Raw genomic sequence first — 15,594 nt, 5'->3', positions numbered from 1 at the left:
ATTTTCTAAAGGAAAAATCCAATAGCACTTGTAGAACTAACTCTACAGAGGAGTCTGCAAATCCTAAAAGCTGGGACCCACCAAGTTCATCTTTCTGCTGTTTCTCTAGCATGCTGAGGAGGCAGTGGTGGGAAATTAGACAGAAAACACCACCAAGATGAGATTTCCTAAGCATGAGACAAATTAATGTTGGACTGTGAACCTGATTTAAACCAAATTCATTCTCTGCATGGTTCGTCTACATAACCAAACCCAAAATATGAAGCACTTTTTTCTAAAATCAGCACCATGGACTGATACCATAAAGAAGCCATACCGTGTTTTTAACGTTATCTAGCCATTCGAGGACATTATCCCCCGCAATGTTACACCATCTCAGCAGAGTTAATTAACTCGGGCAAAACATTAGGGTAATGAAGACCCGCTGTGCTTTAGCTCCCACCAAAACGCTTGCTCTGAACGTCCGCACAGTCACACGCAGAGCTGTGCGGAGACGTCAGTGCCACCGAAACGCACCGTCGGAAGCACAAAGCCACAACGTGCGGTTACAGGTTCCCTGCCCCGGTGTCCCCAGGACAGCAGCGCAGCAAGGTGATTGTCACGGGCAAAGAAGTAAAACTGGGCATTAGCTGGAGGTGGCGGATGCCACAGCCTCACCCCTCGGTGCGGAGGCGCAGCCCCGCTCCGCCTGCCCCACGGGGAATCCTCACTGGACGTGCCCCACCGTGTCCCTGCGACCACTGCCACCAAAGGAAGCAGCCAGCCGCTGGCAGGGTCACCAAAACCCACCCGGCAGCACGGCAGGGCAGTGCCGACGCACCAGCAACGAGGAGGCCAGGTCCCCATCATCAGGAGGTGCTGGAGATGTTCACCTGGCCAGCGATTCTCACAGCACCTGTGTCGCGAGCATGGCCAAAGGGGACCGAGCATCAGCTGCTGCAGGGCACAAACTTTGCCTTTTCCAACGGCAAGACATTCCCTTGGGCCTCGCTGCCATGTGTTACCCCTCCCCAAAAATCTCCCCTCGCTCCTTAAGTAATTAAAGCAAAATCCGTCTCCCAATGCGCACTGCAACATCTCTTCAGCTATTTCCATACACACTGCAACGCTGAAAGAAATCACACCTGCATGCGGGCACCAGCAAAGAGCGGACGTGGCAACTCCAGCAACCACTTCTAAGATGTGACAACAAAACGTCCCCCTTTCCAAGCACGACCCAGCTGTGCAGAGCGAACCCGGTTCTTCCCACTCGTGTTTGTCCTTATGTCCCCTCCCCGCCCCTCACGGGAGCAGCTTACAGGCAGCAAAGCGCCCCGGCCTCAACGAACGATGCTCGCCACCGGCCCTGCTGCAGCCGCGGGATCGCGGGATCCCCCACGGCTCCCCGGCGGCTCCGGCTCCCGGCGAGGCGGCGCTCCACGGGATGGCAGCATGCGCTCGCCACCCACGGCCTCGCCACCCACGGCCTCGCCACCCACGGCCTCACCGCCCACGGCCTCGCCGCCCACGGCCTCGCCGCCCACGGCCTCGCCACCCACGGCCTCGCCGCCCGCCCCGGGCAGAAGCCTCCCCGCGGCCTCCCGCAACGGAGACAAGTCTTGGGGGGCTCCTCCCCACCCGGCAGCAGCTGGGGCCTCGGCTGGCTTCCCCTCCACCAGCTCCAAGGCTAATCCAAGCACACCAGCACCCGCTGACTGACATACGTGACACAGAAAACCCTCAACCAGCTGAGCAAACCCCTCCCCGCCAGCCTCCTCCCTTCCCACCCTCCGCCAGTGTCCCACCCGCCTGAGAGGGCTTCTCGAAACGCCCGGGTAAAACCCTGCTGTGGGGAAGTCCATGGCGAAACCCTGAGTGCCCGCAGAGGCGAACCCTGCACCTTGGCCTGCGCAGCAGTGGTTCGTGACGATTTCACTTGCACGTTGTTATTAAACCCATTTCAAATAGTGAACTGAAGCTCTGCTCTGGCCGTTCTGCCTGTGGGTCTCCCATTTGCAGCTCCAGGAATGCATCGCACCCAGACCATCGGTGTCCACTAGCACATCAGTGGGCTGGAACATATTTCCATTATTTTAGATGCTCAGGAATTTAAAACGTATGTTTGGATACCAGGAAGCTGACGCAGTATGTCAACTTTAACGGAAGGTTTTATATTTAAAAAGGTAACTAAAGAAAAAATGTATGAGTAAAAAAGAGCATGCAGAGGAAGGCTTCCCCGATCCTGGGATTTGCGCTCTGTCTCTGCAGGTGCCTGGTTCCCATCACAGTTCCCACGTACCACGCACGCGGTAATGGCTTTACACGTGGAATTTACCTTGGGGGCAGCCAATCACTGTCTTGACTTTCCAAAGGAAGAACAAGGAAGAAAGTTCACCTATCCAAGGTTTCAGACCAAATCTATAGCAAAGCTCCAAAAATAATTTGTCAAGTCCAGAGACTTAACCAGTTAAATTTTACATAGAAGAATATTCCCTCTTTCCATCAGTTTATAGCTGCTCGTTTGCATGGCGGTGTGCTTGGGATGTGCATTTCGGTGCCTGAGGTAGGAGTTCACTGCCATTGACCAACTTAAAAACAACGGAGAAGGACAAGAAGAAGGCAGAGTGACTTCTGATCATTGCTTGCCCAGTTTTGTTCCTTTGAGTTTGGTCCTAGGCCTTAGCGAAGAACCAAAATGCCCAACAAAACCAAGAACATAAACAACGAAAAAGACCATTTACCAGAACTGTAACGTTATGACATTACAGGAGTTTCACACCCAGAATTTAGACGACATAACAGCTTTGCTCCACTTACAAGTGAATCTAAAATAAGGCATCGCAAGGAAAGGTACAAAACCAAAAGCCGTTTGTAACCTAGATCACGTCACTGATCAGGTTTCAGCATGGACTCAGTAAGAGCTGCGCTTGTGTGACCGAAGCAGTGGCGCGTGGCAGGGGACAGAACCAGCGGCCAGGCGCAGGGTCACCCCCAGCCACCTCCACTGCCGCCCAGACCCGCACCCTGAGCAACCAGGCAGGCACTCGGGGACTGGAGCAGTTCGGTTTCAGGCACGGAGAGCAACAGTGCTTGCAAAAGCTTCCTTAGGTCTCCCATCATGAAACAGCTTTTGGTTTCTTATCCTCTGCCAATGGAGAAGTGTATAATTAAACCAATTAAGCTGTTTTCCAGAATCAAGTTAGATAAAAATATATTGTTTCAGTCAAGTTAAATATTTCTATGATCACAGAGGGCCATTTCTACACGCGACTTCTCGGGAGGTGCTGCTGCTTCCCAAATAGCTACACGGGACTTTATCAGTAGTCACGTCTGGGACATAACAGAAATGAGACTACGCAAAGGAACAGGCAATTGCCAGTTGAGATCTCCCAGTCACTGTACACGTCAAACCGATGTACCAAGGCCCGGGAACTCTCACCCCTGAGGGCCCGAGGCCGGGAGCCCCCGCGCACCCCCCGCGCACCCCGATCATCGCGGCGAACCCGGCAGCGGCCGCGCGGGCGTACGCGACGGCACACAACACCCCACGACTTCACCTCAGCTTTGATTCTCCCATTTAAGTAGTATTTCAGTCACGCTAGAGGCATTTCTCAGCTGAAAAATACCCCTCTTTAAAACTGAGCTTGCGGCATGACAACTTGTGCTAAGGCCTGTACTTAGAAGCATTTTAAAAAAGGCATTGATTAAATGGTCTTCATGCCAACAGCCATGACTTAAAGGCTGCTTTTTCTGAACAGTGTTGAGAATCAGAAACAAAACATATTTAGCTTTTGAAGTCAGCTTAAATGACTATAAATGTCACAACAGTGTCCCAGGCTGGGGACAGTATATCCAGTTCGCACAGGGAGGCAAATGGTGGTATTTACGTTTTTCCATGTTGGTTTTTCAGTTCATGCAGCATGGAAAAGCTTTCTGTGTGATCGTTTTTCGTTTCATTTTAGCTAGAAACACAGTTAGTTTATTTTCCTTATTATCTGGACTGATTCACTCACAGCTGAAGGAAGATTTGAGAGCTGAGAAAGTTAGGAAGCTTGCTTTTCTCACCCGATCTATGAAAAAAGCCCTGGTGGGAAAGGAATGAGATCTCATTATTCTAGGAACTTCAAGGATTTGGTGCCAGGTTTCCAAACGCATTAAGGTGACCAGACATGGAGAGAAGAGAGCAAATGTCAGGCTCCTACTGAAATCAAGGGGAGCTAAACAGACGCCTAAACCGCTTAGGCAATTTTAAAACCTCACCAGATACTTTCTCATTTTCTGGCATCTAAATACCTAAATACCTCTGAGAATCTGTGATAAGAACCGCTACCGCAGACCAAATCTTCCTTTGTTTAAAAGATCAGTCAGCTTTAAATACAAAAGATACATACTGATAAATTACTTTTCCTGTTCTGTATCCAGTATATTTAAGGAACATTTATTTAAGTGATAAAGACACTGTTTAAAAAGTTATTTTGCTTTAATTTTAATTGAATTTCAGCTTCCATCCAAACGTAGTTTGATACACATGAAAATGATATAAAATAATCATAGGCTCATAAAAATATCACATCCCATTTCCTATATGCAAAAATTAAAACTTAAATGTATTTATATAAAGCTATCCAGCTGCTTAAATAAACATTCATAATGTATCTTCCCATGAGCAAAGGCACCACAGTTAGCGTAAAGATTATGGTGATTTGCAAATCAATATGTTTGAATGGCAATACTAACCAGGGAGAGGCAAGCTTCCTCTGGGGAGGAAAGCCAAGAAACGACCACAACTCATGCAAATAGAATTAAAGACTAGAATAAGATTCGCCTTGCTGCTTTAAATTAGTGTTTTAAGCCTCTTATTTCTCACGCGCCTTCCTCGCCGCCGCTTTCCACAGGCCCCATCCATCTCCATCATGCCGCTGCTGGAGGCGGCTGCGGGTGGCCGGGCTGGGGGGCCGGAGCAGTGGGCTGGGGGGGCCGGAGCAGCGGGCTGGGGGTCAGAGCGCCGGGACACGGCAGCCCCGGCTCCGGCTGCCCCGGGAGCAGAGCTGGCACAAGCTCTCGCGACCTCTCCGATGCAGAGCAGCGCACCACCTACTACGTTTCCTACCGTGTCACCTGGAAACCTATCGAGAAGAAACTCTTTCATTGCGTTGCTGTTCCCAGAAAAGGAGATGGAAGAGCCTAGTGAGAACAGACAGGAACCGGACACCTGGTCTACCCTTATCCCACAGCCCGGGGGCCGCAGGGGCTAACGCCCGAACCCCTGCAACCTCTTGCTCCAGCTCCTCTCATGCAATTAGGAAGTCTTGGTGCTTCAGCTCAATTTGCATATCATTACCTAAAACTCTCCGTGTCAGCAGATGACTGCTAAGCAAGTTTGAGGCATGTTTACAAAAGGGAGAGTGAGGTTAATAGTCAGGAATGTTCCTGGGAAGGAAGGGAGGGCAGCTCCCAGCCGTCCAGCTGGCAGCCCTTGTGTCGAGGCCATTATCCGCCATCAGCAAGAGATTGCAAGAAACATCAACAGCCCCCAGAAAAAAGCAGCTCATTGAGAGGAAACTGGTTTGAGGGAACAAGCTTCTCTTGAATTGAAATGAAAGAAAGTAAATGAGATATTCTTCTTGCAGAGAAATTATTCTGTCACTTACAACTACCGCAGGCTGGGTGCAGAGGGAAGCCAACCGCAGAGACCTAACTGCTGCACGGCAAGGACGGAGGGACGAAGCAGCCCCTTCGCGCCAGGTGCACGCCCGTGTTTCTGCTCAGCAGCCTCCCTTCGGCCTGTGAGCGAGCTCAGTACCGAAGAAAGGCTGATCTTCTCCCCGGGCCTGGTTCGCTCCAAACACCAGCCAGAATTAAGACAAACCACCCGACTTGCAGAGCGTGACAGACGCCGCTGGGACACAGTCCCTAGGAAGAGGCTGGCTGGAAAGCGCTGACCTCCTCCCTCAGCCCCAGCAGCCTGACAAGCTCTCGCAGAGGCTGTTCGGCAGCAGCAAACAGACGTGTCATCGATTCCCACCGAAGTGTCAAATAATCGATTTCATTACGCACAAGGAGGTTCAAACGCTGCCTCTGGGGCCGCCTCAGAGCTGCTCTGAGCGCTGACCGAAGCGCTCCAGACAGGGACAAGGCCGAAGCCCTGCAGCGAGACGTCCTGCTCCGAGGTGCAAGCCCTGGAGGAGGGAGAGGACCGGCACGGCGCAGACACCCCAGCCGGTACCAGGTTATTCTCCGTTTATTCCACCAAGCTGGTTGAAGGCAGCGTGCACGCGGTGCCCCAGGAGCTGGTGCGATTATGCGGCACCTGCGTAGCTGCACGTCTGCTCGTGGTGCTTTCCTGCAACCCCTTGACCACACAGCATTTACTTCTGGCATTAACAGGTTCCTTCTTCTCTTCAATCCAATGTTCAGTGAAACAACTACATTTAAAATAGAATTGCAGACTGGACTGGCACCACGGCACCACACCTTTAACGGGAACTCCCAAAGTGTGTCTGGATGGCCTGATCCCTCCTGGGCTGCCGGTCCGTCTTCTCCTGGAGAACATCGCACAGCACAGCGCCCTGATGTTCCCTAAGGAACTAGGGACCAGTTTTAAAAGACAAGCCCTTTTGTACAGGCAGCAACAGCAGTGCCAAAATGCCACCTGTCCACAACGGCGTGCAGGGAGGCCTCGTGCACCAGGAGCTGATGGCAAGGAAAAACAGCCTGCAAATTATCACCACTGCTGTCCAGCCACAGGTTTCAAATTCTTGCCCAGGCTTTGATCACCTTTAACCGCTCTTAATGCAACATGTTTTTATCTGCAATGCAACCTCATCCACCTAGAAAGGAGCTACAGACCCTCTTCACACACCGCTTCACTCCCCAGCATCGCCGTGGTCACGACACTCGCTCCCAAGGCAAGCACGGCCCCGGCGTCTCCGCAGCCCCGCACGCGGAGCGGTGCCGGCATCCTCCCTCCAGGCATCGCAGACCCCTCTCCTGCTCCAGCGCCTACGGAGAGGTTGACGACAGCTTCCCTGCTAACATGCTACCAGTGTTGTCTACCAACCTGACTGTCACTCTCATTGTTTCTTCATCCTCCTCAGTCTGTCGGCGCCCATCTGCCTGCACTCACCTCACCCCTGTGTCAGGTCTGTCTTTCGCTTCTGTAACCGTACGGCGTGCAGTATAACGGGATCTCTATCCGTGCAGTATAACGGGATCTCTATCCGTGCAGTGTAACGGGATCTCTATCCGTGCAGTATAACGGGATCTCTATCTGTGCAGTACAACAGGATCTCTATCCGTGCAGTGTAACGGGATCTCTATCCATGCAGTATAACGGGATCTCTATCCGTGCAGTGTAACGGGATCTCTATCCATGCAGTATAACGGGATCTCTATCCGTGCAGTATAACGGGATCTCTATCCGTGCAGTATAACGGGATCTCTATCCGTGCAGTGTAACGGGATCTCTATCTGTGCAGTACAACAGGATCTCTATCCATGCAGTGTAACGGGATCTCTATCCGTGCAGTATAACGGGATCTCTATCTGTGCAGTACAACGGGATCTCTATCCATGCAGTGTAACGGGATCTCTATCCGTGGTTATCGCTTCTGGGGTCTGCACTAACATCAGTCATCTGCAACAGCAGTGGAACATGTGCTGCTAATAATTACTGGGTTTAAGTGTGCTACTTCTCTCCCCTTCAGGTTGGCAATATCCCAAGACTTTTAGTAGGACAATGTCCTTTCCGGACATTTTGGTAAATGCCAAGATTTTTCTGTCCACTTTGAAGTAAAATGGACTTGTCCTTTTCTATCAAACATTTCTGTGCACTCCCATTTCAAAATGGTCCACTGCAATTCAGTGGGAAAGATCTATAAGAAAAGTCACTGCCTGCGGGTCCCAAAAGGTACAAGCCAGCGTTGCTGACGGACTGGTTTTACCTAGTTACTTCGTTATCCCTGGCAACCTGAGAAACCAGTTTCCTCACTTCGTGGAACAAGTCCACTGGCACTGAAAAAGGGGAGTTAATTTTGATTTTTCTTAAATTCTTAAACATCAGGTACGAATCACATTTCAACATCATTACCCTGACGAAAGATTAAAGTAGGATACACTGCTGCTAAAAGCCACACACCACAGACTCTGAAGAGTTTTGTACTCTCATTCAAAGCAGCCCATCAGCCACAGGCCTAAAGATTTCATGGGTACCACAGCCCCCGGAGCGGTCCCGCAATCCCAAGCCCTAAAGCTAGTCCCTCACAGCACTTGGAAATGATGCATCTAGGAACAAACGGTATTTCACTGCCCAAGACCTTAGGCATCGCTACAAAAAACGTGGAATCCACCCCAATCCCATGACGTTAGAGACACTTGCAGCCTGCACCATACCGCACACGAATCCGCTCCGTGCACCTGCTTTCCTGCACCCTTAATGCACGAAAGGCAGGAGAACCCCAGGCAGCGGGCGACCTGGACGTGCAAGGCCACGCAGGTGAGCAGTCACGGAGCAGGGCACTGAGCCACGTTCCCCGACTCGTCTCGGAGACACCTCGCAGCACCTTCAACGTGGAGCCGGGGCTCCCCTGCGCCGTCCTCCTGCGCGCTTTGCTGCAGGGTCCCTCCGCGGGGTCGGGGCTCAGCCCTGAGCCCCCCCCACCCCCAGGGCCGGCTCCCAGCAGCACCAGCCACACCGACAGCGGAGGGGACAAAGCAGCGGCAGGCGGTACCTTGCTCCGGGCTCGGGGTCTGCTGTCCTCCGAAGTTCGCCTTTTGTCTTTCTGCTCGGCCGGCTTCCTTCCCAGAGAGCACCCCATGTCCGGCCGCGCGCCCGGCTCTCCGTGCCCCCGTCATCCTCGGGCAGGCGGCAGGGAGGGCGCTGAGCACGCACGTCCACACGCCCCGGCCTCACCCTCTCCGAGCAAAGCAGCAGCAGCACGTGCCGGGCGGGCAAGTCGCACCACCACCAGCCTTCGGAGCCGTCATCTCCCCAAAGGAGCAGCCGGCACGAGCCTCACAGGCGCACACACGCGCATCCTCGCGCTCCCCCTCCGCGACTGCCTCCTCTTCCTCCCTTGCACCGCACTGCTGCCGGGAGCAGCCTCGGGGCGGGCTGAGGGCTCCCCTCCCGCGGGCCGATCTTCAACGCGCCGGTGTCAGGGGCAGTGGTGCCGCACCGAGGCAGGGAGAGGGCCGAGCAGCGGGAACGCACATCGGCATCCTCTTGGCAGGAGGGAACGGGGAGCAGCAGCCCAGTGTCTCACTGAGATGCCATATCTCAGTGGCAATGTTAAAAATTAAAAGAAAAAATCCTTCATGTTATCTCTAAGTGGAGCTTCAAGCACAGAGATTAAGTAAACACTAAATAAAGTGCATCTATGGTCACCACACAGGCTCAGGGGAAGTCCTCAGGTGCTACTGCTTGGCTCTCCCCGTCCCAGGCATCTTCAGCCCTCCCTTTGGGAAACCCGGTCCCTGCACGGCAAGGCTCACAAGTACCGCGATCCACATCTGGCGTCAGGAAGGTGCTGAGAGCTCTCCAGATTTGCTGCCTCGATATTCCTGTGCTGCTAGACAAAATCTTCATGAGTCGAATCTGAACCCTAACAACAATTTGTTTCTTATTTCTGCAGCTCTGCGAAAGAAAGATGGGACCTGCTTCTTCCCATGAAGAATTTCGCCTGGTGGGACAAGCCCACTGGGAGAACGTTTCCTTCCCTTCTGTTTCACACCTGCGGCTCCACTTAGCTCACCTGTTGCTGTTTTATACGTTAACTGAGAACTTGCAACCCTTTCCTGCCTCTGCGTTGAAGAACACGTGTGACAGAAGTGAAGACCGCCCGGCAGCACCCTGCGGACCTGCACTACGTAATACGGGAACACGGAATCTAGCAGGGAGCCCTGGAAACCTCCGCCAACCCGACATGCTTCTCAAATAAGGAACGCCCAAAGCCTCTGGGCACTCTCCTCTACAGCACAGGGGCTTCCGAGCTCGGCCCCCCCCGAGGTGGAGCCTCTCCACATCACCACCCTGACCTGCAGCCCCAGCTCTCCGCCGACTCTCCCCGGAAACGAGCCAAGCTCAGTGCGGGGGCTGAGGACGCTTCACGCTGCCTTGCTGCCTGAACGCTGCTCCGCCCGTTAGAGCCACCGAGCTGTGCGCGCAACTCCTGGCAACGGCCAGCCCCGCGGCTGGTGCCCCTGTTCCTCCTTCGCCCACGGTTGCCTGCACGCTGCTGACCCTCGCCTCGGAGGAGCCGGCATCAGGGGGCCTCAGGCTGTCTCAAGGCTCAATTAGTAGTAGTGGAAATCCTCCGGTGGTTCCAGGCCACCCTACGATCATTGCTCTTAGCTTCTTAGATGAGAAACAAAGCTGGGGGACGCCCACAGCTGTCTGGGGAAGAGCAGTGCAAGAGGGCATCAGCCAAGGCGTGCCAGGGACCGGTCACCGTCAGCATCCCTGGCCCCCAGCACGGACCCGCTGTGCCTGGGCAGGGCGTCCCAGCTGCAGAGCCTGGGGGCTTCGGCGGGGGCCTCTGCTCCCGGGGAACACCGCGGCGTGCACATCGCAGGCACACAAACCATACCTCCTCGTGTCACCCCTGCCTCCTAACACACAGCAGTCCTTTCCAGCACCTGCCGTTAATCTTTACGCTAGCCTTGATCGCTGCCCACGGTGTGCGGGGGACGCAGGATACCAAGAGCACTCTGCACATGGGAATCCCAGCAGCAAAACCCTGATCCGCACACAGGGGTTAAAGCCGGGGACGAGGCAGGGAGTTTGTGTGCACAGCGACGGCACGCCGCAGCCTCGCCGGGGGAGGGAACGGCGCGCTCCCGCTCCTCAATGCGCACCATTGTGCCCTCCGAATAAAGCATCCCTTCAGCTGTGCCATCAGGCGCTCCTCCTGCCTCCCCACCGCGGGAAAGCCGGCCCCAGCTGCCCCGCAGAGCCCAGCCCAACCGCACGCCCAGCCGCCAGGCACACACAAGCAGTGCGACCTGTTCCCACGCCGGCGCCCAGCAGCAGCGTGGTGGGGACCTTCCGCCGCCCTCGGCTGCACGACTCAGGCTCTGCAGGCACCGTGCAAGGCCTGACATTCCCTCTGCGATAGACCCCGTCTCGTCGGGACGGACCATCTGTGCTACACACGCTACCAGGGCTTCGAGCTCTTGCACTGGACTCCAGCCTTACCTTTGTATGGAGTTTGGCAAACTGCTTGTCGTCCAGCAAACTCTGGGTGTACACACGCCTCTTGTACCGGAACTGCAAGAGGGAAGAAGGGCAGATGTATGAGAACGAAACCCACTGTCATCATCACACACCCCTTGAGCAATTCCAGTAAAGGATGTCTTACATGAAGATATTCAGTCTAGATCCGAAAACAACCATAGACAGAAAATCCACTCTTGTCTTTCACGATTTCTTCTAATAGTTAATCACTTCCCTCACTAAAGAATTCTGACCCGTCTTTCATACGAATCTGTCTGGTTTCATCTTTCAAAAGCTGTGGGGTTTGTTCTGTTTGTTCTGCTTCTCCCCAATAAATTAGGGATCGCTCTAACAGCAGATTTTTTTTTCTCCCCAGTAAAGTTTTTACACAAGTAATCTAGACCTTCCCTTAAGCAGATTGAGCTCTAAGCCCCTCACTGAAGAACCTTCTTTTCTGTTCTCAGATATTTTCTGTTATTCTTTTCTAAGCCATTCCTCTTTTCAGTGTCCTTTCAAGTATATTGACTTTCCCCCCAACACTGCTCCAGTATCAACCTCTTCCACCGCAACCACTCCTGAAACCACCTCACCGCTTGCCAGTGTATGCATCGAAGGATTACAGGATCGCTTTTGGCCACAGCATCACACCGGGAATTCACTGGAATTCATTTTGGCTTGCTTGACCAACAGACTAATAAAATTTTCTTCAGAAATTTCATTTTCCAAAATGAGAGTCCCTCCTTCGCAAACAATCCTTGTGCCCGTATGTTTGTCATTTGGCTGACTTACAGTATACTTCAAGGGTCTCTTTTACCAAATGATCTAGACAACGCCATCTGCATCACTGCATTCTCTGCCATACTTTGTCTCATCATCAGACTCTATCAGCAGTGATTTCACACTTACACCCAGCTCCCCGGTGTAACTTTATTAAGCTTGATGTCAGTCCCTAAGAAACTGCACTAGCATTTCCTCTGTGCAGCGATGATCCCAATGACAACTGCTTTTTATCATCGGTTAGTTATCCAGTAACAGGTTCTGCTGACATATTATAGTGCTAAGCCTGAATCTGAATATCACGTAGAACAAAATCAAGCACCTCCAAAGGTCTAACTACATTACCTTTGTATAGCTATCTTTATCAAGCAGAAATATGATTTCCTTAAAGAATGAAACTCTATTTGTTTGATGAGATTTTTTTTCCATGCATTAGTTGTATTCCTAGATTTTTAATTTGCTATGAACTTAATCCTCCATCAACATTTCATTATTTTGACTTGAACTGGTCAAAGTTGTCTTTGGCCTAAAGTAACCAAGCTCATCCCATTTACTTTTCAACATTGGCAAAACATTAGCACATTTTCAGTCTTCTGCAGTTTCTTTTGTATTCCAAAACTTACTACAAACTCGTATTACTGGGCAGATGTTTCTTCACATACTTTTTTGCAGCATTCCAAGGTAAAAATTGTCGGGCCTGCTGATTTGCAAATGTTCCTCTCTTGCAGACGCTGCCAGGTGTCAGGGTTCACTTGTGCATCCCTGCTCAGTGTGAGCACACTCTCAGGGGCTCCTCTTCGTCCTCTGACACCGAGTTGCAAGAGGCTGCAGATGAACTCTGCCCAAGCCCTCCGAGCCCTCTGCAGCGCTCTAGCCTAGGAGGGACAAGGCTTCCCCGCTGGCCATTCGCTTTCGGCCTCCTGCATGAACACCCTGGCTCAGGAGGGATGGTGACAACCCCCTGCCGCTCTCCCAGCCCTCAGCCTTCGGGGATCTCCTGCGGCTCCCCTACACCTCAGCTGCAAGCTGCTCCCACTGCGCGGTCACGGCCAGGGCTGTTGCACCAGTGGCTGTGGGGCAAGGACAACACACAGCTGCTACCCAGGGGCAAGGTAAAATCATCAGCAGAAAAGAGTCAAGTTGTAGAACAGTTTGCTGCTCAAAACTAAGCAGCAGAACTTTTGAAGAAGTGACTGAAGCAGGCGGCTGGCCCCAAGCTAGTCACAACCAGATGGTTTTGCTCCGATAGATCATGGATGGAATGGATTTGCACAGGGGGGACATACAGACCTGTAAATTTTGAAAATCTCCTTCAAAGTTACAAGGTGCATGAACTGAACACGCAAGGTTTAATAATGGCTAGGATACAACTGTGTGCTCGGCATACCAACGAGGTAACTGCCTCATCAGGAAGGACACGATAAGCTTCTGATGGTAGATAACAAGGAGTAGGCTACGGTGGGATACAGTAATACAATCAGCTGCCAGGAGGGCAACTGGACCTCGTCACGTGGCAGGTAGACCACACTGCACGCTGCCTGATCACCAGCCTGCTTCACTGCCATTGCTGTTTCATCCCAGTAAAGGAATGTGGATTATCTACAGTGAACTGCAGCGGAGGGTGAAGCCAGAGTCTCACCTCTCCAGGAACTCCTGCAGATACCTTCTTTTTAACTCCATATTTCTTCTGTCATTATACACAAAAACTCATTTATCTGATGACTTTCACATGCAGCCCTGAGTCTAATGTATCTCTGGGGCTCAAGAAACCTCAATGGTATCAGCATAGGATTAATGTCCTGTAAATAGGTTCTGGACTTTTTGTTTTCCAATATGATGCTCAAGTGGTCAGCTGCCATTCTTACCAAGTTAGGAAGAATCAGTGTGACACACAACAAATATCCATGTCAAGTCTGCATTCAGATGTGCATGCTAAGATATTAAGTACGGACATTATGCTAAATCCTACAAAAACAAAGCATTAAAGCCCATATGAGGAACATTAGCGAATTCTCTACCTCATAAGTTTATTTGCAAGCATTCTTCATGGTGTTCCAAATGTTTCCGTGTATATCACATGTCTGTTTGCTAAGAAATTGTGTAGTACTCTCTTTCCATATTAGCCAGGATTGGTTATAACTGCATTCATGTTTGCATTTATAAGAACATGCACAGTTTAACTGTTTAATGCTTTGTAAATACTCTGTGGGTAGAATATAGCAATGAGATCCCTAAATGCAGAGGTCCACATGCAGGTAGCTGAAGTCCCATCACAGCCAATGGGGATCTCCGCAGCAACAGTCAACGGAGCCCAAAAAATGCTTCAGTTCACCCTAAAATAGACATCTACATTTGACCGACTGAATCCTAGCCCAAGAGAAAACCTACACTGTGTGTCAGCAAAGAGTTAATTTAGTTAATTTCTGTTACAGAAAATTTAGTTGATTTTCTGGAACAGAAAACATAATGGAGTGAAGCCTAACATTTATCCTGCATGCTCATCAAACAAATGAGGTCCATACAGGAACAGTCAATTGCTGTCAAAGCACACAGCTGTGTTCTAGTCTCTACACTAACTATAAATTAAATAAAATATTAAACTCAAGTAGTTCAGCCTCTTAGTCAAAGGTCTCCTTAGGATTTTCCCTCTGTACTTATGACAGTGCCTTTCCATCTGTAACTTTAACTTCCCATGACAGTTATGACAAGAAAAAAAGAAATTTTGATCAACGGGGTCAGAAAATAGGGAAGCTGTTTCATAGGGCTATGACAGATGTTATGGAGCTCTCTGCCAGACAGAGTCATGAAAAACTAAAACTCAGAAGCACTTGCCTCAGCTTTCCCTCAATTAATTCTTTGTGAGTAAACACATACACCCACACGAATCTCTATGCTTTCACTCTTGGAAGGGAAATGCTAAAAAAAATGGGTCTGGGGGGTCTTAATATCTGTGGTGTATTTAGAGACTGAAATGGAAGGGATCATAAGAGTCCTATGCTTATATATACACACATACACACACACGTGTGTGTGTATATATACACGTATGTATACATACATATACATATGTGTATGTATGTATACATATGCACATATATACATATTAAATATGTATATATGTGTATATATATATATATGTACTAAGAGTGTGTGTGTGTGTGTGTGTCTGTGTGTGTGTGTGTGTGTGTGTTCAAAAAAGACAAATAGCTACCTCCAAGTAAGGGACAGGAGTGTCTGGATTCAGGGGGTACTCCCTCAGCAGGCGCTCCTCGTCCAGAAACTTCCCAGCCCTGCCATTGAAGGCTGGCTGGAACAGTCCATAATTCAGAACATCCTTCAGGCTGTGGTTCAAAGTGCAGAGAATGCGCTGTTTGGAAACCCATACAGGAACGTCTGGATTTAACCGTAGACACTTCTATGGAGAGAAATAGAGGGCAATTAGAGGTGAGCATCATCAGGGCCCTGTAATCCATAACCATACTCGGGAACAACACTAGTGATAACAAGGAGAAGGATAAAATGGGAAAGCCACAATCTTTTCCATGTCCGTTGATTAGTGGAGGGAAAAAACAGATTTCTACAATTGGAGAACAGTAAGGCTTAGCATATTCCCCTCTAACCCATTT

The 15,594-nt window shown here is 50.8% G+C and overlaps 1 protein-coding gene across 2 annotated transcripts in view; it reads right to left on the bottom strand.

Moving 5' to 3' along the window:
- SHANK3 (SH3 and multiple ankyrin repeat domains 3) overlaps positions 1–15,594 on the bottom strand; it is a 368,629-nt gene that overhangs the window by 316,570 nt on the left and 36,465 nt on the right. For both annotated transcript variants that reach the window (XM_064498806.1, XM_064498868.1), the window contains exons 2-3: positions 15,180–15,383; positions 11,174–11,245 (exon numbers count right to left, since the gene is read on the bottom strand). In XM_064498806.1, the coding sequence (XP_064354876.1) occupies positions 11,174–11,245; positions 15,180–15,383 (276 nt within the window). The remainder of the gene's footprint in view (positions 1–11,173; positions 11,246–15,179; positions 15,384–15,594) is intronic.

Source organism: Dromaius novaehollandiae, chromosome 1 (genome assembly GCF_036370855.1).
Source record: "Dromaius novaehollandiae isolate bDroNov1 chromosome 1, bDroNov1.hap1, whole genome shotgun sequence".
NCBI lineage: Eukaryota > Metazoa > Chordata > Aves > Casuariiformes > Dromaiidae > Dromaius > Dromaius novaehollandiae.
The sequence above is the reverse complement of the archived record's forward strand: the minus strand, read 5'-3'. Positions and strand labels throughout refer to the sequence as shown.